The sequence below is a fragment of the Coptis chinensis genome, chromosome 7 (genome assembly GCF_015680905.1).
Source record: "Coptis chinensis isolate HL-2020 chromosome 7, ASM1568090v1, whole genome shotgun sequence".
Taxonomy (NCBI): Eukaryota; Viridiplantae; Streptophyta; class Magnoliopsida; order Ranunculales; family Ranunculaceae; genus Coptis; species Coptis chinensis.
Window position 1 is genome coordinate 10,726,894 of NC_141462.1, and position 25,274 is coordinate 10,752,167.

The 25,274-nt window shown below is 33.9% G+C and overlaps 2 protein-coding genes, 1 long non-coding RNA gene and 1 pseudogene across 9 annotated transcripts in view; 2 read left to right on the plus strand and 2 right to left on the minus strand.

The window, feature by feature from the left end:
- Positions 1–15,207, minus strand: part of LOC147485954 (pentatricopeptide repeat-containing protein At2g15690, mitochondrial pseudogene) — a 42,750-nt pseudogene extending 27,543 nt beyond the window's left edge. Inside the window, exon 1 of the transcript XR_015200932.1 lies at positions 15,075–15,207. The product of XR_015200932.1 is annotated as a pentatricopeptide repeat-containing protein At2g15690, mitochondrial pseudogene (transcript). The remainder of the gene's footprint in view (positions 1–15,074) is intronic.
- Positions 3,348–6,176, minus strand: LOC147485957 (uncharacterized). The gene is made up of 3 exons (XR_015202159.1): positions 5,618–6,176; positions 4,257–4,363; positions 3,348–3,526 (listed from the first exon to the last, which is right to left on the minus strand). It is a non-coding gene; the product is annotated as an uncharacterized LOC147485957 (long non-coding RNA).
- On the plus strand, positions 6,325–6,795 carry LOC147485958 (uncharacterized). The gene has a single exon (XM_086573615.1). It carries the CDS (start codon positions 6,325–6,327, stop codon positions 6,793–6,795), a length of 471 nt encoding a protein of 156 aa, XP_086429741.1.
- Positions 15,208–18,834: 3,627 nt separating the features above from the next.
- On the plus strand, positions 18,835–24,238 carry LOC147485959 (protein phosphatase 1 regulatory inhibitor subunit PPP1R7 homolog). Of its 6 annotated transcripts, none has more exons than XM_086569943.1 (9): positions 18,835–19,002; positions 19,360–19,428; positions 19,908–19,964; positions 21,623–21,979; positions 22,123–22,326; positions 22,745–22,975; positions 23,099–23,245; positions 23,348–23,454; positions 23,649–24,238. In XM_086569943.1, the coding sequence occupies exons 6-9, from the start codon at positions 22,772–22,774 to the stop codon at positions 23,875–23,877; spliced, it is 687 nt and encodes a 228-aa protein (XP_086426069.1). In that variant the 5' UTR covers positions 18,835–19,002; positions 19,360–19,428; positions 19,908–19,964; positions 21,623–21,979; positions 22,123–22,326; positions 22,745–22,771; the 3' UTR covers positions 23,878–24,238. The 6 variants fall into 6 exon arrangements, with proteins under 6 accessions (XP_086426069.1, XP_086426070.1, XP_086426067.1 ...); XM_086569944.1 differs by having other exon boundaries at positions 22,193–22,326; XM_086569941.1 differs by lacking the exon at positions 22,123–22,326.
- The last annotated feature ends 1,036 nt before the right edge of the window (positions 24,239–25,274 follow it).

Below are 25,274 nucleotides of genomic sequence, written 5' to 3' on the forward strand. Positions count from 1 at the left end.
CAGCACTTATTAGTAATTTTGGCCCATTCATCATCAAAACTGACAAAGATGATGAAAACTTGAAGAGTGTCACGAAGGTACTTGGTGTTGCTGCCTTAAAAATTAAAACTCTGTAGGTTTCGTGTAGTAGGGGATAGATTTAGGATGAACAATGTTCAAGGCATGCTTGGGACTCGTGGTGGTCTAGTTTTGCGTATTTGTCAAATTGGGTTAGCCATTTCCTCGCTTTCCATCATGTCTTAGAACTGTTAGATGCTAGATCCGCTTCTCGTATTGTTGTCTCGAGTTGTTTTTCTATGTCAACAATTGTTTTACTCTTATTCCAAAGAAGTAAAATAAGTTCCTCATTCCACATTTCAGGGTTGATTAGGGTAGAGTGGTGTATTGGGATTTTGGATTTAGGAGGCCGGATTATTAACTAAACTGCTTTATTGCCTGACAGGACGACATTTATGTTAAAGTTGTCAATGCATTGGTAATCCTCGGAGGACAAACCCATTTGAGATATTATGGGGCATTTACACTGAAATGTGTAGGTGGTATCCTGCCTAAGGTTAGGACAGGTTTCACAGATTTCTTCCACTGTTCTGGTTTATAATTTTTAAGTTGATTATTGCTTCTTTTTACATGTGAGAATGTCATGTTTTTAGGACAGGTTTCACAGATTTCTTCCACTGCTCTGGTATATAATTTTTAAGTTGATTATTGCTTCCTGTTACATGTGAGAATGTCATGTTTTTAGTGAAGGGGGAAATTTTTGGGTTGTCTTCCTTTTGTTTCTTCAGTTATTTAGGGTACCTCAACCTATGGCATTGATTTTAGAAATAACGTACTGTTCTATAAGGATTACCTGTTTAACGAAATGAACTCAACTTTGTTCGAGAAAATTCAATCCAAGGCATACCTAAATTCCTAATGTTTAAACCATTGTTTGCATATTAAAACTATGATTTCGAAAAATGATTTACTTCATCATGAGTAAAATTTTAAAGGACACCTTTCAGCATTTATCGTGAACACAATCAACAAACATTTCTGAAGAATTTTGAAAAACCAAATTCTGGACTGTGCAAACAAGTACAGAGCAAAAGGAAGGAGCACAAAACTAATGGTACAAATAGTGCATGTTCATATTATGTTTACAAAGCAATAGAGCACAAACAGGTCGGGGCAGGGGCATGTCCCTGCGTGTAAGACTTGAACGCTGAATCTCTTTACAATCTAATGATGAGCAACCTCGTTTGACTTCACTTCCAAGTTTCCTTTCTATTTAGCTGAGGACTTCGAAATCTATTCCTACTTACTCTATGAGATCGCAAACTCGTGCAATGTTTGCACCGCCTAAAAAATTAGTATGATGTCTCCAGCGCTATAGGAAGTTCTACTGACACTCAAGTTATGCTTACTAAACCTCAAGTTATGCTCTATATTTTCACAAGACGGGTGCACAACATCTGCGTAATACTAGTTTTAGACTTTACATTGGTGGGATCGGTAAGTCCGTTGTTCTGTTCTTCAATTGTCCTCCGCCTTGCATCCTCCATGAAACCAATTAAAAGCCATAATATAAAATCTACATATCTATAAACTTTCCAGGAGGGGAAGTTTAAAGGTCAAGGAAACTTTGAAGTTGTACCTCGAAGTTAAAACTATATATATACTAGCCATGCAGCCTGGTCGGGCCTACTATTTCAAAACCTATGATGACTGGCTTATTAATTTTCAGAGTTTTAATTTTGGTTGATGTGCTTAATGCATAAGCCCATTTGTATAATGAACACGTGATAATATTTTCACCAGTTATTTAAGTTATTCGATAGAATAGCAAATCTTATCATCCGTGTTTGGTTATCCATCCATATGCAAACATAATTTTCAATGAAAATAACAATAATAATATAATTCTACAATGTATGGTAACAATAATAATACTTCACCACTAATGATATGGTAAGTACAATACTCTTGGACATATTAATTAGTAGGCTAAACATGCCATTCAGACACTAAATAAATTACAAATAATGAGTCAAAATCATTCCATTCTTCAGTTGAGATGATTTGAGTTGTGGACGTGTATGAAAAGTAACTCTAGGAAACGACCAAGTTATATCCTTCCAGTCACCTCCCAAATTGCAATTGACAAATGAATAGCTTGAGTTCTCATTGTTGGGTGCTCTATGTTCTTTATGGTACTGGACTTGTCATAGAACTGCACATTGAACTCAACTCCACAATCACAATAATTCCGTGCAAACAAATTTGACAGATAAAAAAATTATAAATATAGTGAATAAATTATAAATCACATCTCAGCCTTAAGCTAAAGAAGCATTATTTTTCCTCATCAAGAGTGAGTAAACTTAACCGATTACCATAGACAAAGAACACAAACAAAATAGCTTTATGTGAAATCCATGCATCAATTGGATAGTTCATGTTCAATGCTAAATGTGGTCAATTATCAAGTTGATCAGATTGATAAGTTGATAACTAACCAAGAAGCATATTAACGTAACCATATATTAGTTTGACATTGATAACTAACCAAGAAGCATTAAGTTCACCATCTAAGTTTGTTTATTCCCTAAATTACTTGAGACTTTAGAGATATCAATACTTATAAAATGAACCAATAGATAAAAAGGAACATACAAAAATCAGTACACTATATATATATATATATATATATATATATATATATATATATATGAAAGATCTTTTTCTGACTGAGAAACAGTACAGTATCTGGTGCAATGTAATATGTGATTCTAATTTGAGAAATCATTAGAGGATAGCTTCCAACCAAGACCGGAGATATATATAGATACTTATAAGGCTATTGGATTCTTTTGACGGGCAAAGGGTCGCTTCATAGGTGGGATTTTGAGACTCAAGAGGAATGGGCTACATACAATGAATGAACAGAAGGAAGCAATGCCAAAGGCGGCATTCCAATTTGGTGTGAAGATGCGGGATGGCCGTAAAGGCACGTAAACAAAACAAGGATCAAACTCACCAATGAGCTACACAAGATTAACAAGATTCTTGCAAGGAAGAAGGGGAGAGCCATGATGATGATGGGGAATATGACGATGAGATTCAGCCTGAAAGAAAAAATTTGTGTGAAAGCTTGATAGGATATTGAGATATTCCTGACAGTTTGCGGGAGAAACTTCTCCTAGTGCTTCAAATTTTGTGATTTTTCACGACTGTTGTAAAACTGAGACATGCTTTACCATCCATCGTGGGCATATCAGTAGTCTATGTATGGAATGACAATGTATTGTCATTTTTATTTTGTCTATTTATGCTACACTACTCAATAAGTAGTCGTTGCCTATATGGTGCAGACTTATCAAGATGCTATTGCGATATGTAAATGGGCAGGGCCCCCTGATCTTTTCATAACTGTAACTTGCAATCTACATTGGGAAGATATAAATAGTTTTTTAAAGTATGACCCTGGATTAAAATCAGAGGACGTACCAGATGTTGGATGTCGGGCTTTCAAAATAAAGTTGGACTGCATAATGAAAAGACTCCGTTATGGGAATCATTTTGGTAGAGTCATTGCAGGTACATACTATTTAAAATTACCTTTTTATTTTACATGTATAAATCTAAATAAAGAAGAATTGGAAACAATATGCAATGATATTATTAATTCCACAAATATTTTACTAATATCTAATTATTATTATTTTCAGTGTTGTACGTTATTGAATTTCAGAAAAGAGGTTTGCCACATGCTCACATTTTGCTATTTTTGCATCCGAAGACAAACCTAAAATTGGATCCGACATAGACAAAGGCTTATTTCAAGAGAATTACCCCAAAAGATACAGATCCAATACTTTTACTAAACTATAGTCGATTATAATGATTCATGGTCCGTGTGGTGAAAAGAAAAAAGGTTCTCCTTTCATGAAAGAGAACAAATGTTCTAGACATTTCCCTAAAGATTTTTGCAGTGATACTAAATTTGACGAAAATGGTTTTGTTGTATACAGAAGAAGAAACAACAAGCGCACTGCAATGGTTGGTCGCTATAACCCAGTTGAGATTGACAATAGATGGGTTGTTCCTTACAATCCTAAACTCAGCAAAGAATTTCAGTGTCACATTAATGTTGAGCATTGCAATCGTACACGGATGATTAAATACTTATTCAAGTATATTACCAAAGGTCCAGATCGAGCTACATGCATTATTGAGGAGAATTATAAGTACGATAAAAATACAAGAAAATGTACCATTCAGGAAGTGGATGAAATCAAACGTTATCTGGACTTTCGATATATCTCTGCATCCGAAGCAAGCTGGAGAATCTTTGATTTTGACATTCAGTTTCGAGATCCATCTGTTGAGAGAATGAATTATCATCTTGAGAATCAACAAAATGTTGTATTTTGTGATAATTCTAATACATTTTAGGTTGTACAAAGTGATAAGGCTAAGAGAACAATGTTCACAGAATGGATGCTTACTAATCAGAAAAGTGAAAAAGCTCGACAGTTAACTTATGTTGACTTCCCATTAGAATTTGTGTGGCACAAAGACACGAAGGTATGAATTATAATTTTGATAGATCAAAAACAAAAATTAAAGTAATCTTTAACATTGTCATATTTTTTTTCAGATCTGGATAGAAAGAGCTCATAATGGCATCAAGATTGGTAGGATATATTATGCACAACCAACGCAAGGTGAAAGGTTTTACTTGCGTATGCTTCTCAATATAGTAAAAGGTCCACAGAGTTTTGAAGAAATAAGGACTGTGCATGGTAAAACTTATGTAGACTTCAAATTAGCATGTCGTGCGCGTGGATTGCTACAAGGTGACAGTGAATGGCACTCGACAATTAAAGAAGCAGGAAAATGGTCTAACAGTAGATCATTGCGCCAGTTATTTCTTACAATTTTATTGTTTTGTCAAGTATCTGACACAGTTGGATTGTGGGATCAGCATTGGGAGATGCTTTCGGATGACATATTGGCTATGAAACGATTAAAAGTTGGAAACAATCAACTACAATTAGCCAATGAAGAACTAAAAAAATGTACACTTCTTGAACTTGAAAATGATATGAAAGAAAATGGTCGAACACTTGCTGATTTCCAGTTTGATATTCCAAAACCAGATCCACTAGATAACAAGTTACTACGGGAGGAATTGAACTATGATTTTGAAGCACTCCTTGCAGAATATGAAGAATTGCACATTGGATTGAATGTTGAACAAAAATAGGTATTTGACGTTGTCATTGCTGCTGTTGAAAGTGGTAAAGGGAAGTTATACTTTGTATATGGAAGTGGAGGTACGGGGAAAACATATCTATGGAATACGATCATTGCAAGGTTACGATCACATAGAAAAATAGTGCTTGCAGTTGCATCATCAGGCATATCATCACTTCTTTTACTAGGTGTTTAAAAAAATATATTATTGTCTTTATTATAAATGTTAATATTGTTATTATTATCATTACTACATTTTTTTAATATTTGCTATGTATGTGGTGCTCATGCAGGTGGTCGTACAGCTCACTCGAGATTCAAAATTCCAATAGAGAAAGATAAGTCTAAAACTTGCAACATTAGAAAAGGAACTCACTTGGCGGATCTGATTGTAGCAACTGATTTAATTATTTGGGACGAAGCACCTATGAGTAAAAAGACGGACTTCGAGGCTGTTGACAACAGTTTTAGAGATATCATGTCAGAAAGTGATATAAAGCTCAAGGACAAACCATTTGGAGGAAAAACTATTCTTTTGGTGGTGAGTTTAGACAAATATTACCAGCCATCGAAAAGGGTTCAACAGAAGCAATTGTTTCTGCATCCATAAACAGATCCTACTTATGGCGTTACCTAGAGGTGTTTCGTTTGACAGTTAACATGCGGTTGCATAACAGAAAATCTGGACAATCAGATGTAGATTTCAACAAATGGATATTATCTATTGGTGAAGGTACAATTCCAAGAAGATCACTGTGTGAGGGAGAAGAGCCTACTTGGATTAAAATCCCAGAAGACATTCTTATTCAATCAGAAGGTGATGGGATAGAAAACATTGTGAAGACGGTGTACACAGATCTTTTACAAAAATATGATGATGCCGAGTATCTCAGAGATAGGTGCATTCTAACACCTACAAATGAATCAGCAGATGAAATAAAATCTCATGTTCTATCTTTAGTTCCGGGAGAATTGGTTAGTTACTCAAGTGCAGACACATTAAGTCCGCTTTCGGATAATAAGGTTGCAAATCAATATATTTTGTATCCTACAGAATTCCTCAACACTCTCCAGCTCCCAAGAATGGCTAATCATTTGGTTCAGCTAAAACGAGGAGCACCTATAATGCTTCTTAGAAACATAAACCAGAGCAAAGGTCTTTGCAATGGTACGAGACTTATAGTGACTGATTTGTCAAAATTTGCTTTGGAAGCTGAAATTATTACTGGAAGCAATAAAGGAGACAGACTCACTATCCATCGGATAGACTTTTTGTCTGAAAACACAAAGTGGCCTTTCATCTTGAAGCGAAGACAGTACCCAATAAAACTTTGCTATTCAATGACGATAAACAAAAGCCAAGGACAGACGCTGAAGAATGTTGGAGTTTATCTTAGAAACACTGTTTTCTCCCATGGGCAACTATATGTTGCGGTATCACGTGTAACTTCACGTGATAGTCTGAAAATTCTAATCGAGGATAGAGAAGATAATTTGAAGCAGCATACAAAAAATATTGTCTATTATGAAGTATTCAACAATTTGCCACAATGAAGCTTCGTCAAAAGGTAAGAATAAAAAAAAATCAAAAACTTATATTATTATTTTTTTATTGTTTGTAAACAATTACAATAATCAAACAAATGTAAACTTTGATTGTCAAAGCCAAACGATCCAATAGCTCAAATAATTTTGGTACTACATACATGTAATCAACTGTTTTTGCATCTGTTTATGTAATTAAATGCTCTAATCTTTTTATGTAGGTTTTTGGTGCAGTATGTGAAGCGCTTTAGCCGTTAAACAAACCCAAATGCTGTTAGGTAGGTTCGAGAGTACCCTTGAAATTTGTTTAACTACAGAAAATTGTTTTTGCTTGAAAATTATATTAAACACTTCTTCGGTACATAATAAAAAGTATCATTTGTAGTATGATTACATGATTAGTTATTAATCATGATCACATAATCACATTTTGTAATGAGAAGAGAAAGTGTTTTGGTATGATACATTTGTGTCTTGAGGGTCATACACTCATGCTTGCCATGCTTATACTAGCATCAGTCCTTGCTAAGTGTAGGAACTGGTATTGATTTCCAGCTAGACCGCTTTGACTTGAGTGGTACATGATCTTAATATCTGATGATTTTTCCTCTTTGCAGATCAGTAACATTGCTAGCATTTGGTTTCTATCCCTTTTTTTGTCCATCTTTGCCACTGGTATTTTGGAGATGAGATGGAGCGGTGTAGGGATTGATGAGTGGTGAATAAATTAACAGTTTTGGGTTATAGGATCGGAGGTGTTTCAGCCCATCTCTTTGCTGTCTTTCAAGGGTTGCTCAAAGTTCTTGTCGGGATTCACACTAATTTCACTGTCACCTCCAAGTCTTTTGATGAGGATGGAGATTATGCGGAGCTCTACATGTTCAAATGGACAGAGTCATTCTTTTTTGCTATTGTTTGGGTTGTATTGCTGGAGTGGAACTCACTATATCTTAAATTTACTTGACCTGAAATTAAAGGATATTATGATGAATACTTCCAATTGTTTATGGCGTGTGTGGTCTGTGTCATACTTTGTTTCAGTAGCTCTATATTGACAATATGATCCTTAACTACCCTGTAGAATCCAGAGTAGGTAGGTACCAGTTGGCCGAATTCGAGGTAATGTTTAGTATGTAATGTTTGATTGGATCATTTGAACTTCGGAGGTCGAAGATGTGGCAATATATATTCAATTGTACATATCAGTTAGTATTTAGAATGATTTCTTATGGGTATATTTAACAGGAAAATGCTTGCTCTTTATTTCATTTGATATTAAACCTCACAAGTCAAATTAACATGCCTAAAACTAACATGTCTCATTCGATATGAAACATGAGACTGAGAAACAAAGAAATCACATTTCCATCAAGTAAAATTCTTTATGTATAATTTTATGAAAAATTATGTCCTAACAAGACTGAAGTAATCCAAAGTACAATGTCCAAACATAGAGAAATTAATAACTTAATATTTTTGTTCACTAATCAAATTCAATCACGAGTCAATAACAGCCATATTTAAAGTTTGGCATGTCTTGGGCTTTTTCCACATAGATAGTAATTTTAAACCAAATACTACATTAGATCCATAATAGATCCAAAAAAAAAATACTAATACATGCGGAATTTCACCAAACAAGGACTCCAAAAAAAAGAAGTTACCTAAACGGCGGCTAAACTTCAATTCTAAACAAAACTTTAGTTCGGCAAAACAAAATATCAAGGACTCCAAAAAAAAGAAATTACCTAAACTTCAATTCTAAACAAAACTTTAGTTCGGCAAAACAAAATATACTAATATAGGCAGAATTTCATCAAACAAAGACTCTAGAAAAAGAAGTTTCATAACCTACAAAATGTAAACAAAACTTAAGTTCCGGATATATTAAGTATACTTAAAGGTCGATAAAAAACTCTTAATTTCTATCTTAACAAGAATTTTGACAAACAAGGACTCCCATAAAAAGAATTCACCTAAAAGTCAAATTCTACTCATATGTTAAAGTTATAAATATCCATATGATTGTAAAAACCTAGGCTCCATCGACCTTTACTGCTATCAAGGTAAAATTTTGCAACTTTTACTTATTTTTTAATTCACCTTTTCATAAAAAACAAATTTAAGAATTATATTTCTTTTCTTCACATATTTTTTTGCAGCTTAACAACATGACTAACAAATATCATGCAATAAGCAACATCAACAGCACAGATTCAGATACTCCATGGAAGCTACAAGTCAGAGTCGTACGTAAGTGGGACGATCTTTATGCATCAAATCTTGCTATCAAAAGTAAAGATGTTCTATTGATAGATGAACAAGTAAGCCATTTACTTTCTTCATGTGATTCAAACACAGTCTTTATTAAAAGAAAATTAATAATGCTAATTACCATTTAATATCACAGGGACATGAAATGCAAGCCATGTATTCGTTAAACTTAACAAAAACATTCAATAACCATCTTGAAGAAGACACGGTAATAGTTTTGGAAAATTTCACAGTGATTAAAAGTGACAGGTTTTAAATCTTGCAAATCATGACTTCAAACTTGAGTTCAATGATAAAACAATAATTAAGGAAACCAACAAGCAAGGTGTTCAAATACCAAGGAACATGTTCTTATTCACTCATTTCGAAGACATTCATTTAAGAGAAGACAACATGGTACTCACAGGTATACTTCCAAACTGTGAAAATAAATGTAATTTTTTTGTTAAAATAACAAAACAAACAATAACTTATTTTGTTATATTGCAGCTGTTGTCGGAATGCTACTCAATGTCAAACCAAAAGAAACATCAATTATCAGAGGCGGTATTACAAGACAAAGGCGTGACATTATACTTGCAGATGAGAGGTATGCATATTTTTAATTAAATCTGCTATATGAAAAACTTTAATACCCGTTGACTCATTTTTTTGTGTTAAATGAATTTTTTTGTGTTAAATGCAGATATAGAACAATGAAAATTACTTTGTGGGGCCGTACTATGGATCAAATTCCACATGATTTTGACCGTTCACCAGACAAAGCATATGTCTTGATAGTGACGTCCACTTCTGTTAAAAAATTTAAGAGTAATTACTTCTTTATACATATAAATAATTTTGGTTTTGTTTATCAAAATAAGTTACAATACTAGCTAATATTTAAACCTGGCCAGGTTATTATCTCCAGTCAACATTTGCTACCAAGATATATACAAATCTTGAAATTCCAGAAGTGGAATCCATTATAGAAAGGTAAGATTTATTTAAGTTTTTTTTTTTTTAATGTATAGATAGACAACAACGTTTACACCTTATTATAATCATTTAACATGCAGAGCCCCGAAAATCAAGACGGAAGTAGCAAAAGTGCAGGAAGGAAATATAAATTCAATCCAAATAAAAAAAGAAGATGAGTTTCAAACCTTGGCAGAAATAATGGATTTGGATAACACTGTAAAGGTAAGAACTACCTATTTTACTTAAAAAATGAAATTAGAAAACAATCTAAATGAATTAATTTTATTTATCAACAGGAGAAATCATACATGTGCAAAGCAATGGTTTCAAGAGTCTATAATGACAACATCAAATCACTGTGGTACTACAAAGTGTGCAAAAAATGTGTCAGCGGACTCGATGAAATCAACAATAAATTTTGGTGCAAAAGATGCAAAAAATTTCCAGAAATTCTCAAAAGGTATCATTTAAATTGTTTTTTTTTCTTATATATATACATTAATTTAATACATTCACACAACAGGTACAAGGTCAACATTGTGATTTCAGACAAATCAACATTTGTCAATGCAGTTGCATTTGGAAATATAGCAAAAATAATGTTCAAATATTCAGAAAATGAACTCTACAAAATTGGAGAAGAGGTATTGTATTTCTCATTCAACCAATTATACTAAAGTCAATTTCAAAGAAAAATTATCTTTTAATTTTACTTTGTAAAGGATGACAAATATATGGTGAATCAAATATTGCAAAGTCCTGTCGGGAAGGAGTTTGTTTTCCATATAAAGGAATCAAACAATAACAACAACTATAGCACAAAAGCATTCACTATTTTATATGTCGTTCCTGAAAGCATTGATCAAGAAGAAGAAGTATGTAAACCTATTTATAATGTTTGTTTAATATCATTTGATACATGCTACTTTATTATTATATGTTGTTTCATTTCTTTTATTTATTTAACAGAAATCAAAATCAAGCCAAACATCTTTGGAGCTATCAACCCCTGAGAAAACTACTATGACACCATCACAAATTATAGATCTCACGGAAAAGGTATTATTCAACTTAACTATCATATCTTACACAAAACAATTATTATACCACTTTTTAATTTTTTTGGGTTTTACATCTATTAATGCAGGAATCAAATTCAGATCAATTCACACCATGATTCAATAAAAAAGGTAAATCCATTCATTAGAAAAGTAAATTTCTAACTTTCATTAAAATTACCCAAAAAAATTAACAATATTGTGTGCAACATTTAGGAATGGAAGACTAAAAAGACCATTAAAACAGAACCTTCAGAAGAAACACCAAAATCAAAAAAAGCTTGCAAAAGCTTGAAATTTAAGGTAAACAAAGTACATGATTGAATTTATTTCATTATAGTGCTATAATCCATTTACAGTTAAATAATTTATTTTCTGATTTAATTGTTTCAGAAAGATGAGCTTGAGGAGTGATACTCAGCAGCTGCATTAATTAGGAAGTCCAGAAACAATGGATTAGTATATTTGATTGTTAGATTTTCTTTTTTTTTTTTTTTTTTTTTTTTTAATTTTGGATTGTGCTTGAATACTAAGTTTTGCACCAATTTCTTTTTCATTATATTGTTTTTGATTCATATCATTTCAAGCATTTTATCATTTTATCATTTAATTTACTTTGGTTAACTTACTAAATTCTATTATACCATTTAAGTTTGATTGAAGGCAGATACAGTTCGTCAATTTTAATATTGAAGATAGTTTATATTTTAAACCAATATCAGTATGTGTATCTTCGAATATAGGAACTTCAATTGGTGGTTTAGTTAGTTGCTAATTACATTAAAAAATGAGTAAAAAATATATAGAATAGAAGAATCAGAAAAAAAGAGAGTAACAATTAGAGAAATAAGAAAAATTAGTAGTGTAGCAGACTAACCTGAGAATTTAATCATAGACTGACCCATTGCAGAGGTGTAGACTTCGAATTGTCAGTGAGAGCACATAAAGACCTCTAACATGTTCCTAACTGAATTCTTTGTCAGAAGATTTGATGTGGCGCTAATAATTAGTGCTTCAGCTGGTAATTGACATGTACTGATCTGAAAGTTTTAAACTTTACAAAGATCGCCAAATGCTACTTCAAGATCACTCATTTTCTTGAACACCACTTTAGCACTGCTCATGTCCCTCAAAACTTCTGTTTCCGATTCCTTTAAAGGTCCAAAGCGTCTGAATATCTTATTCAGATTCAATATCGAGGGAATACAACCTGAATCAGTAAAGCTCATCGATAATGTTGTCGGAGATTAAAAATATATATAGCATAGAAGAATCAGAAAAAAAAAAAGTAACAATTAGAGAAATAAGAAAAATTAGTAGTGTGGCAGACTAACCTAAGAATTTAATCACATACTGACCCATTGCAGAGGTGTAGACTTCGAATTGTCAATGAGAGCACATAAAGACCTCTAACATGTTCCTAGCTTAATTCTTTGTCAGAAGATTTGACCCATTGCAGAGGTGTAGACTTCGAATTGTCAATGAGAGCACATAAAGACCTCTAACATGGTCCTAGCTTAATTCTTTGTTAGAAGATTTGATGTGGCGCTAATAATTAGAACTTCAGCTGGTAATTGGCATGTACTGATCCGAAAATTTTAAACTTTGCGTACCACGCCAAATGCTACTTCTGCATCACTCCTTTTCTTGAACACCACTTTAGCACTGCTCATGTCCCTCAAAACTTCTATTTCCGATTCCTTTAAACGTCCAAAGCATCTGAATATCTTATTCAGATTCAATAGCGAGGGAATACAACCTGAATCAGTAAAGCTCATCGATAATGTTGTCGGAGAAATTTCAGTTAGAGAAGCACAAGAATGTACAGCCCGAGAATGACCATGGACAATTTGTAGTTTCCTTGAATCCACTGGGACACACTTTTCCATGCAAACACCAGCTCCTCTGCTTTCACCAATAGGCTTATCTTTCAACCTCTTATTTTGTGTCAAACAAGAGGACTTCCCATGAGTGTTATAAACTCCGAAAACTTTGCCTTCACTTTCCAAAACCCACTCTTTGTCTAACATTACTTCTATTGCTACAACTGCTCCAATTTCTTTATCCACTGATTCCGCAATCACTGCTTCAATTACACTTTCAACTTTTCTTAAACTTGAGTATGTTAAACGTATGGTCCCAAAATCAGTGTTGCAAATTAGGCTAACCTTCATTCAAGCAAACACCATTTTTCCTCAATCGCTCTATACTTTCTGCTATGGTCGACCCATCAGTCCCGACAAAACCCCATTTCCCACAACTGCAAATGGCTTCTTCCAAGTACAGAAGTATATCGGGTAAAATATCTACACGACATTTTTTGTTTTTATTAGTGTCCAGATTCCTAAAGAGAGAACCAGATCTCAATCCATATTCTACATTTGCAATCTTCTTTGCAATCATCGCTCACTCATCCCCACTTCGTACCAGGTCAAGTTCCACATAATTAGTACATACCAAGAAGTAATGGTCAAGACATTTAGGAAGGCGTAATCCATGTATAAGTAATCGGTCCTCCCCCCTAATGGAACAAGCCAAGTTAAACTTTGACAACAGAAACTTATACCTCACAGTTAAACTAAAGGACAAAAAAGACTAACCTTTTTTTCCCTCCGCTCCTTATCTCAAGACCTCGATATAGCATCACGGACTAAATTAATTTATCATGGAAGAACTTCCTTTGGAACTGAGCCAAGAACCCTTAACAAAACTTCCCAAGCGACCAGCTAATAATAACTCAGCAAATTGACTATTGCTTTCATCCATTATTTCATTTTCTACATCATTCTTTGCAGGTCATTCTAACATTATACCACGCACCTCTGCCTCCTCGACTGCGAAGAGCATTCTCAAAGAAGATGCAATGTTTCCTTCTTCATCTATCAATAAAATAAAACACAAATAAGTTGCAACTCATTAAGTTTTAACACTAACTCTCTACATCAGTAATTAATTTAGTCAAAGGTGAAATTTATTTGATCACAGATTGTAAAGATGATAGATGGCAGCATATAAAAAAAATCGTAATAGGTGAAGCCTAAATAAGTTAAAGCATGTACTTCTATGAGTGATACGAAGTCCCTGAAGATTCATCCTCTGCCTTTCTAGCATCTTTGCCTTCTATGTTCTCCATCATATTCTTCTCTACAAATTCATCACCTTTCCCCTCTTTCTTTGTTGTCACATTGCCTTCACACTCCACAATAATTGGCAGCGTGCTGCAACCATGAGAAGATTAAACCCCCATGATGGAATAGGCAAAAAAAAAAGCGAAAAAACAAAGTTACCTGTCATAGAAATTGCCGCACAATCACAATGATCTGCACTTCTTTGTGGTGGCTCATGTAGCATAAAGGCACCACCTTTCTCATCTTGCTCTTCCCAACATTCCTCAACTGAGGAGTCAACACCCACTTCATTTTTATCAGCTTCATGAGAAAGCATAACATAGAGAAAATCAAAATTTTCCTCTCTGACCTCTACGTTATTTTCTAGCAAAAATTCATATTCATCTTCAGCATCAAGCGCTAAACAAGGGTGTGAGTTTGCTTCAATACTTTCTTCCGAGTACCTGAAATATTGTGTTGGTCTTATAGAACATGAACCATAATCAATTATCTACACATATTTCCGACGAATCATAGATCATCATAGCAGCAGTTTCATCATCTTGCTAATAAAGAGATAAAAAATGGGAGATAAGATAACTAAAGGTTTTTTATTCAAAACATCGTCAAAAACATTTGTCCAAAATGTGTACACATGCTATCTTCTATTACAGATGCAAAACAAGTGGCGATAATCGTAACACTTGGTAATAACCATAATAATATACAAATAAATTTGGACAAAGGCCTAAAGCCCAAAATAAAAAAATACCAACCTGTTAAAATTAAATATAAATTGAATAATAGACCCACATGATAGTTCTACAAAATAGCGGGCCCGACCACAGGTCGGGCTGCATAGGTAGTCATTGTTAGTTTTGCATACAACCTCATCTCACCATCAACCTTTGTTAATTTAAGAAAACTAACATTTTTAAACACACACAATTTAAACTCTAATCTACGAAATTTGAAAGCCCTAATTTCTAACAATTTGAGAATGAGAAGTTCGGATCAGCATAGTAATGAAGATTTGGGAAGAAATGAAGATTCATACAATGAAAAAGATGAATTATCATTAAAGGTAAAACCTTAGCTTTTGTGATTTATCTTATTTACATTTTTATTGTATGTAAATATGTATGTAATTGACATGTTGTTATTCATCTTAAATTGTAAATCATCTTTAATACATAAATTACAACTAATTTGAGCAACGAATTTACATGCATAAAGTTGTTTGCATGTTCTAATACACATGCATAAATTTATTTGCACGTGTGTTGTATTTGCATGAAATTAGCGAATGAAGTATCACGAATTTTTTAGGGTTATTACATTAAAAAAATTGATTAATTTTTTAGAAGTTTTCAATTATTTGTATCGTATTATTATTTGTTAGTATTGACATATTGACGGAGGAAGTTGAAACCCAAAGTTTCTAGAGAACAAAATGAAAAAGGCGATGATGAGCATGAAGAAGAAGACGATGATGGTGAAGAAAGTGATGACAATCAACAACAAAATGACGGCAATAATGATAGTGGACAAAGTGATGAAGAAGAAACTGATGACGAGGTAAAACTAGCGTGCATTTTATGAAAGTGATGACAATCAACAAAATGATGGCAATAAAGAAGGTGTTTAAGCACGTGCATTTTTTTTTTCACAGAACTTCATATGTATATTGGTGTATGCATGTGTGTTAGTCTCTACATGTGCATCATTATACACCTGTTTTAATGTCTATTTATATCATGTTGCAAATAGATGACTATATAATTTTTTTAAACTATTTTTGTATTTCATGCAGGCGTCCGAACAGGATTTTGTTGTTGTACCTAAAAGGAGTGGAAAAAGAAAAAAAGTTAACAACAAAAGATAAGTGAGCGAAAAAGATGTAAAGACGGCAAGAAAAGGCACGAAGAAAACTCCACCCAATAAGGAGGAATTGTGACAAAGAGAAAATGAGGTTATGTTAAAGGTGAACAACAACAATTTCGGTGTAGTTTCTCACATGTGTTTGACTTGATTAATTACACAGCTGAAGAAGAACAAAGATTTTGGAGTGGCACATGTAGCAGCTATGGAGAGGACACATTTTTATTGTATTTTTAAATGTTTCTATGAAGAAACGTTTGGCAAGACGCATGTTCAGTTGTCCACAAATATGATTCTTCAGCTTTTGAAGCATTACTCAAGAGATATGAAAGCCTTTAAGCTTGTAGACCAACACGTATAACTCACAGTAGAGGATGTTGCTGTTACGTTTGGGCTACCCGTGAAAGACATTTGCATACAACGTACTGCGACAGTGACAGGAATTCGCCAAGATAAAACAACAAGGTTCATTCGAGATTATCTCAGTGGAGCGGGACGTGTATTGCAAAAGAAAGATATTAAAGGTGCAATCATGGAGTGTCTCAAATCCAAAACAGAGACCGCATATGAAGACTTTGCAAAGCTCACGTGTCTGTGTCAATGTAACTTAGATATATAACAATCTTTATCCCAGGAATTTGGATAAGAGTTTAAAAAGAGCTGACTGTTGTTAAAGGAACCCAAAGCTCCTTCAGAAACAATGCCACTAATTAGAGAAATCAACCACCTACTTGATGGGATAATTACAAAGAATATTACATGTGCACATTATACCATGTTGCATTGTTGCATTGATCCCCTGATAAACCATATTACGGAGTAAAAATTCTATAAATACGTTCTAAACCATTGGTGTTACTTGGTAGTAAGGTGATTTTCACCTCCAGTTGGAATCGAAACAAAAGCATCATATGCACTCATTATTGCATTGATCACCTCCTTTCGATAAGGTTTCCAAAAGCTTTCCCATTATTAGACTTAAAGAGGAAACCTGCTCTTTTTGGATGAGGCTTTATACATAGGAATATTAATTGCAATTAAAGAAGGTAGTGGCAAACTCGCTACTACAATGAATAAAAGTGAATCAAAACACTGAAAAGTTTGAGAAAACAAAGGATAAAAAAGATACATAATAAAAATAATAAAAAATGGGGTATTTAAATTAGAACAAATAAAGAACATATTATTAATAGTTAATGCAGACGGATGTTATTAAGAAGAAGATAAAGAGTCATACCTTTGATTAGATTGAATTTCCATGGATGCAAAGATGAACCGGCGAGGTTCTGCAAACCTTTTCTCTCATAGTGAGTAAAGCAGAGCTTGAGAAAGTCAAAGAACCATAAAAATTAAGAAGAGTGGAGCATGTAATTGTGAAACTCAAAGCATTACGTCTAATTGCTCAATCAAGTGTGAAACACTCGAATCAATTATTCCTGTGGGAAGGTTTCCCCAGACTTGCACTATAGTTATGTGGAAACCTTACAGAGGCATTAGAGCAAGATGCCAAGATGGAATGGAATTGGAGATTTGTTTGGTCAACGGTATTTTGGAATATTTTATCGGTCATTATTACAGTTACCATAACTACAATAAAGTTACTAATGCATTCTTATGCACCTATAATGTTGAACATGAGCTAGTTTATGAATGGTGATAATGCATACTGTATACTTACCAATGCATACTTGTATAAGTGCTACTATGCTTGGTGTGTGTAAACCCACTCATAATACAATGAAACACCCAAATATAAATAATTAATGCCATGAAACTACAATATTTTTTACCTTAAAATACAACTGTAAAGAGACGTTCAAACTTTAGGCAGTAGCCAAATAGTTGGTACTACTAATATCATTTGAATACATTTTGTCATCTAGCAGATTATGACGTGTTTATTCAACAATCAAGTATTCAATCTCGAATTTACAAAACTATCAAACCCATTTCACATAAAAACTATAAACCCATTTCATTGCATCATGATCAATAGGTATAAATCCAAATTGGACACGGCCCATATCTTAATTTTTTGTTACGCTAAATGATTCTGGATTACATAAACTTTTTTTCGAGAAATATTCAGGAAATTGAAAAAGATAATCTATAAGATCAAAGGAAAACCATCGACTAAATGGAACCATTTAAAATCCAAAAGTGAAGTCAAGTTAAGACAAAACCGTGATCTTTTTTATCGACATTGACTCGCTAATAAGATTAGGAACATCTAAAACATTTAACTTTATTTTACCCTAGATATTTTTTATTAGTTTTTAGCTTGGTTATTACGCTTTATGCATTTCAAGGACTCCACATATGGATGCATTCTAGAATACATCAATCTAGTTTTAATTAAAAAAATAGGCATTTTGCATTAATTAAATATGCCAACAAGGTGGGACCCATTGGCGTGTTATTAAATTTGGTCACTGGCAAAAAGTGATTTTTTTTCTAAAAGACACATAAATCCAAATAGAGAGTGCCCCCTTGTTTAAAATTTTATTTTGAATGACTTTAATTTTTTGTATTTTCCAATAATGTCATTTAATAAAAATATAAAGGGCAAAATGGGAATCCAAAAAGTGCAAGTGGAGGTATGAAATTTTAATCTATCCAAATTCAGACGCTGTTTACTTTTTACCCTTGGTAGGATAGATTAAAACATGTGATCCTTTGTTAAAACAAAGTTGCGTTAAAACAAAAAAAAAAGCCCAAAACCAAATAAGAAAAGCCCAAAACCAAATAAGAAAAAGCCCTCCACCAAATCGTCCCCATTTCTCAAAAACCCAAAAAAAAAAAAAGAGACCTCCACTCTCACTCTCTCTGGCGATTCCACCCAAATTGAGGATGGAGATTTGTTGATCCTCAAATTCGAGAATGGAGATTTCGCAAAGCGTGATTATTCAATAGTGAATCGACAATGGAGAAGAAAGGTGAATTAGAGATTGGAATTATATTTTGGCAGTTATAAAAAAAAACATGTTTTAGTCCCACATCGTCTTTTTTATACAGTGTTTATTACGTATTTAATAAGTTTGATACCAGAAACAGATGCCCACGAGGCACCTTCCACCCACCACCCCACTTCCTGCTGAGGACATGGCAGGGGAAACACGACCCCTCACTGAGGCTGAACCCCCTGTCATCGAGGCACTACCACCCCTTCTCGGTGAAGGGGCTCCACCCATTTTTTTTTACTTTTTCAAGTCTCTGGTTTTTGCTTTTTGTATGGGCACAGATCAAGTCCTACAATCTGGTTTTTTTTGTAAACCTCCATTTGTTTTATGCAGGTCATTCAAACTCCATTACCAGTTTAATAAGTTTGATGGGAAATTGCTTGCTTCTGGAAGTTTTATTCAGTTTTTGTTATGGGTTGCATCTTCTATGTTTTTTATGTGTTCTTTTTGGGGTCATTATGTACTGGGACATCAAATGAACTGAAAGGATATTCTGAGCATAGCCATAAGTTTTAATGATGCTTTGTGCGTGTACCATAGCCTTGTTTCTATCTTTTTTAAGCTTGCAGGTCCTAAATATCGGAGTTTTACGAACCAAGCACTTGAGATTGGCTGGGAGTGAAGTCTCAAAGAATATTAAAGAATCGACCCATCAATTGAAAAATATCTATCACAGCCGGTTTGTGTAAGAATGCTGCCCGGCCAATTTCAATAGACTAGTTACATGGGATATGGTTTTTGGCCACAATCACAATTCATCTGATTGGATCTCATTTCGAAACAAATCAACGGGTTCTTTTGTTTGATTTAGATAACTATATGGAATCCAAATCAGTGATTCCTCTTTTATTGGTCTTTAAGTCGTATGTTTCTTCTTTCAGGATACTCAGTGCCTACTCTAAGGTCCCTCCAAAGCTGGAAGTATGTTCAACTAAGAGGTAATATTAGATTCTGCCACTTCAACATGCTCATCAACTAATTTGTAGTATTCGTATACGACTCATGTTCTTAGCTGGTCTTTTCAGTTTTTGTTGTTTGAACCTTTCTATTGGAATACATGATATAGTTTATGTTCTCAAAAGAATAAAAGAACATATCATCGTAAGTATAAATGGTTTCTCCTCCTTAACGAGGAAAGCTTGTTGAGTTAACCTTGGGTGGTGGGTAGAGATCTAAATCTATTTGGAACTGGTGATGGAGAGATGTAAGTGGAAGTTAGCATCTTGAAAAGGCAAGTACCTATCAAAAGGTGGTAAGCTGGTTCTCCATAAGTTGAGTGGCTCATGTAAGGTGATTAGAGATGGTGTTATGCATTTTAGTAATATTTCAAGATTTTAGTCATCATATTCAAGATATAAGGTGCTTATATAAAGTAGCCAGTTCTTAGCATCTACTAATGTTGGGTTTAAGTCCATATTCTTAGCATCTACTAATGTGGATATCCTGTTTTCTCTATGTTATCCTACTTATCCAGTTGTATGTAGTGTAATATGGGTGGAGACCTTCTCAACCAAAACGCAATGCGTAAGCACGGAAGCGAAAGCGCCTTACGTAAAATTTTACCTTTATTCAGAGCGCTCTTAGAGCGTGCATGTGTGTATATAAAAGTGTATATATACAACACATTATATGGAGAAAAATCAAAAGGAATACTTAAAGAGGTTTTACTTGTTGTATTTTTCTTTTCTTTTTTTAATAAGAAATGTAATGATTTAAGTGAAAATTCTAGTGTTGTAGATGGCGTGGTTGTAGTATACTCATTAGTCAAACTCAACTTTTAAATCGTGAAATTCATTGTTAGTTGAGTGCTTGCCGTGTTGATCAAACATTTTGTTGCTTGACATTCTCAAAAAGTAATGACTTTTGCATCAAAACCAATAAACCATGTGGTCTGGTATTAATAGTCTGCTAAATTAAGACATGTGATGACACCTAAGAGCATGAGAACAGCAAAACGTTTTTGTAAAATGGGTGAGCTGGCGGCTCAAATTTTGGTAAACGCGCTTTGTACACATTTTCGAATTAAAAGCGGGACAGCGACTTGAGTGCTCAAAGCGGCATCCTTGTCCCACGCTTTAGGATTGCTAAGGTGGAGACTTGTGTATTAGTTTTCTTAATTCAACTCTTTTTGATCGTGGACCAAATATTTAACGAATCTCATCTGCTTTTTACATACTAATATTTCTTGGCAGCGATTTTGAGGAATCGGAAACAGTCGGGAAAAATGTGATGGAGGTCCTGCTGGAGTCACCATCTTCAAATTCAACTGAACCTAACATAGCGAGCGGCTCGGAGGATTCTTCTTTTTTCTTAAATTTTTTTTATGTAAATGATCTTAATACCCTATCCCCATCTTCTTCTTTTCTTTATATATATATATATATATATATATATATATATATATATTTTGTTTTTATGAGACGGTGTTAGAGACAAATTGCTGTGTCATTTTACCTTGAGGTTTGCTTGAAAACTTTATGATCGTCATCGTTATTGTCAACCATATTGTGTATAGCTGCCTGTCATTGGTAATTTCTCTGTTTTACTCTGTGACCTCTATGGCTCCCTGACTTTTCTTGTGGTCATGTTTTTGCAGACAGCTACCAGTATAACAAACGCTTCGAATGCAGCAAACCCTGGACAATACCAACCTCCTGCAGTAATCCCTCCGTCATTCCGCTCACTAAATGTACCCACCACTGTACCAGCCTTGGAATTACCATATGCACCTTCGCCTAGGTCTGGACCATCAGTGCCCTTCCCCAATTTTTCTGAGACAAGCATCATTAGCAACCGTGTCACTAATCTTGTAAAGCCGTCAGTATTTCTTATGCAACCTCCTTTGTCTACATATATGATACCATCAACATCTTCTTCCACGCCAACTACTCCAATTAATGGACTAGGCATTACAAGAGATAAAGTTCGTGATACACTTATGAGGCTTGTACAGGTTTGTTCTTTCTAATATACTGTATTTTCACCAAGAATTTTATAAATTAGTGCTGTGACTTAGCCTCGTGAACTTTGTTCATTTGTTTGTGTTTTGTTTGATTTTTGTTTTTATCTCTATTAACGATTATGAATCATAATAAGAGCAAGTTTGTAGCAAGGCTCTCCGATTACAGCTAGTAAATGTATCCCTGTGAATGTGGCATTGTATTAGAGTGTCCAACAGTTTGTTCTAGGGATTCACTACGTATGATCCTGTTCTGTCTTTCAAGATGGGTAAACAAGAGGTGCTTAGAAAGTGGAGCTCTTCATTGAATGCATATCTGGTAGTGTGCATTCTTTTAAAAGGTAAATAATGTTGATGCATTGTGAAAATGAGTTCACATGTGTGGTGTTGCAATTTGGTGAATTAGAAGGGCTGATATTGTCTCTTTGACACTCGAACGTGTTCTCAGTTTGTGTTTATGGTCGCTTTCTGTTGTATACCTATATAATACATATATGAAGTTATTTAATGTGGGAATAGGTTTCATTATCTCACTCATCAGGCTGGTCGATATATACACAGCAAAGCATGTAAAACTTTTAGGACAAACTTACTGTTTACGAGTGTTAATTGACTAGTTATTGCTATTTTATTCCGAAAATAAACATTGTGATTCGTATATGATGTTACATTTTGGCTCGTTTCACCACTAGTATGCAAAGTGAATGGCTTCATTCTTCTGTAGTAGTTGCATTTCTAATTGAGACTGCTTTTCTGCAGGAACTAGTGTTCAGGGATAACAAACTAATGAAAATGCCTGATGTCAGCATTTTCAAAAGTCTTCTGGTGTTTGATGTATCTTACAACGAGATACTGTCCTTAAATGGTGTCTCAAAGGTCTCAAGCACCCTCAAAGAACTCTATGTTTCTAAGAATGAAGTGACAAAGATGGAGGAGCTTGACCACTTGTACAATCTGCATATTCTTGAACTTGGTTCCAACAGATCAAGGGTAAACATTACTTTTGATTTTAATTTGTTTGTTGAGACTCTCAAGATTTTAATTCATCTAGTTTGGAATAGAAAGATTTGAATTTACCCTTACAACTCCATGTTGAATTCTATCCTTTCCCAGGTAATGGAGAACTTGCACAATTTAACAAATTTACAAGAGCTGTGGCTTGGACGGAATCGTATACGAACAGTTAACTTGTGTGGGCTGAAATGCATCAGGAAGATTAGTTTACAGAGCAATTGTTTGACCAATATGACAGGATTTCAAGTATGCTACCTTGATAGCCTTTTCTTTATTGATAAACAAGAACAGAGAATAATGTTCGTCATAGTTTGCGTGACTAATTTAGTTTGCATGCTTCCCTTTCAGAATTGTGTTGCATTGGGTGCCATAATGGTATTTCCAGTTAATCTTCGGATCTTGGATATTTCCTCCAACAAACTGACAACAGTGGATGACATTGAAAAATTGACCAGGTTTAGATGATTTTTCTCGGGTGTTTTTTTTTTTTATTATTATTTTTTATTTTTAAGGGGTGTTCTTCTTCTGTTATTATTACTATCTGACTTTTGTTTTTCCTGGTTTTTCGTCCTTTTTTCTTTCTTTGTCATTGCATTTATAGTTTATTTGACATTTTGACCAGACATTCTTATGGATTGTTGGTATGAAGATTGGAAGATCTTTGGATGAACGACAACCAAATTGCATCACTGGATGGCTTTGATCTAGCTCTTGCTGGTTCAAGAGATAAACTCACAAGCATCTACGTTGAACACAACCCATGTGTACGATTCTTTATCCGTCATATTTTGTTTTTTCAAAAGATTTACCTCCCTGGATTGCATCTTGAATGTGAGGTTTGTCCCATGATTATGTCCTACTCCGTCTTGAAGTATTGAGTTGCTTTGTTTATCGCAAACAAATTTTTCCTAACTATCACGAAGACCCCGAGACAGTTTTCCCAAATTTGGGGCAAATTGATTCTTATACATTCTCATAAGGTTTGGGCCTTGAAAAAGGATGAGTAATACACACTAGGATGTTTCAGTTGTATTCTCATATGCAATTGTGCCTTTTCCCGCAACTTGTTTTAGCAGTTGTTAACAAATGAGATTTCATCAAATGCTAGTTGCTGGATTCATATCAGTTTTTATATATTAATTATGAGAACATTGTAATTTACTTTTCTTTTATTATATGGGGATCGCCACTATATCAGGTTGTGAATATACAGGTGTAGTAATATTTTTGTCACCTTAATTGATCTTGTAGGTACAAGTCATCAATCACAAACCATTTGGGTGCAAAGGAGGATCACTAGCAGAATGTATGAGTGCAAATAATTATTATTATCTTTTTTAAATCTAAAATTAGATTAGTGATGCCAAATGGTGTCATAAATATTTGTGACTCCAAAACGATGTCACAAATTTGTGACACACCATTTTGGCGTCACTATTTTTTATGACGCTATTTTGACATTACAAATATTTATGATGCCAAAACGCCCGTTACAAATTTTGATGCCACAAAATGTCACAAAAAATAGTGACGAAATGGCATCATAAAAAAAAAATTGTGCCATATTTGAGATAAGTATTGTTTCCACGTTATTTAAATATCTTTAATGTACAACAATATCAAGGGATGATTGGACACTTGTTTTGTTTATAACCAAAGATCTAAACAAAGGTGTGGGCTGTGTCATTATGTTTTAACTACTTATTATCTTGCTTGGTTAGTTTGTATCCCTTCTTTCAAACATCCTCTATTTTCATTTTTTGTTCATCTTCATTTGCATTTTTCTCTTACACTCTTATTGTCATCTACTACCATGTTGATAAGTACATGCAATATTAGAAAAAGAAATTTCACATTGGCAAGGTATGTACATTATTTTTTAACAATCATGGTAGTCACTATTGATCGATAGGACAGGATTTACACAAGTAGATTATATTAAGTAATCTACTAAAGATTTGGCTTCTTTTGAAGCTTGATGAATTTTCTAAGCTAATGTGCTTGGTTTGCTCACTTAAGATGAAGTAGGGTTTGAATATTATATACCCAAAACTCAAACAGATTACTTTGGAACCAAATTTTCTCTGGGAGCTTGCCAACACAGGATCGCTTTGATAAAGAAGAAGGTAATCAGTCATTCCTTATTATAACCGGGAGAGGAGAATTAAACACTTATTTTTCCAATTATATACTCCAAAAAGTTTGGAATCATACCATAAATGAAATTTGGCTAATATAATTTTATGCCGAAAAGAAGAATGAGGTAGTGGAAGTC

Bases quoted from the DNA above. Each gene is read 5' to 3' on its own strand.
- LOC147485958 (XM_086573615.1), top strand. From the start codon at position 6,325: ATGGCTAATCATTTGGTTCAGCTAAAACGAGGAGCACCTATAATGCTT.
- LOC147485959 (XM_086569941.1), top strand. From the start codon at position 21,857: ATGCAACCTCCTTTGTCTACATATATGATACCATCAACATCTTCTTCC. The intron at 22,976-23,098 runs GTAAACATTACT...ATCCTTTCCCAG, and splicing joins TTGGTTCCAACAGATCAAGG to GTAATGGAGAACTTGCACAA. The intron at 23,246-23,347 runs GTATGCTACCTT...CTTCCCTTTCAG, and splicing joins CCAATATGACAGGATTTCAA to AATTGTGTTGCATTGGGTGC.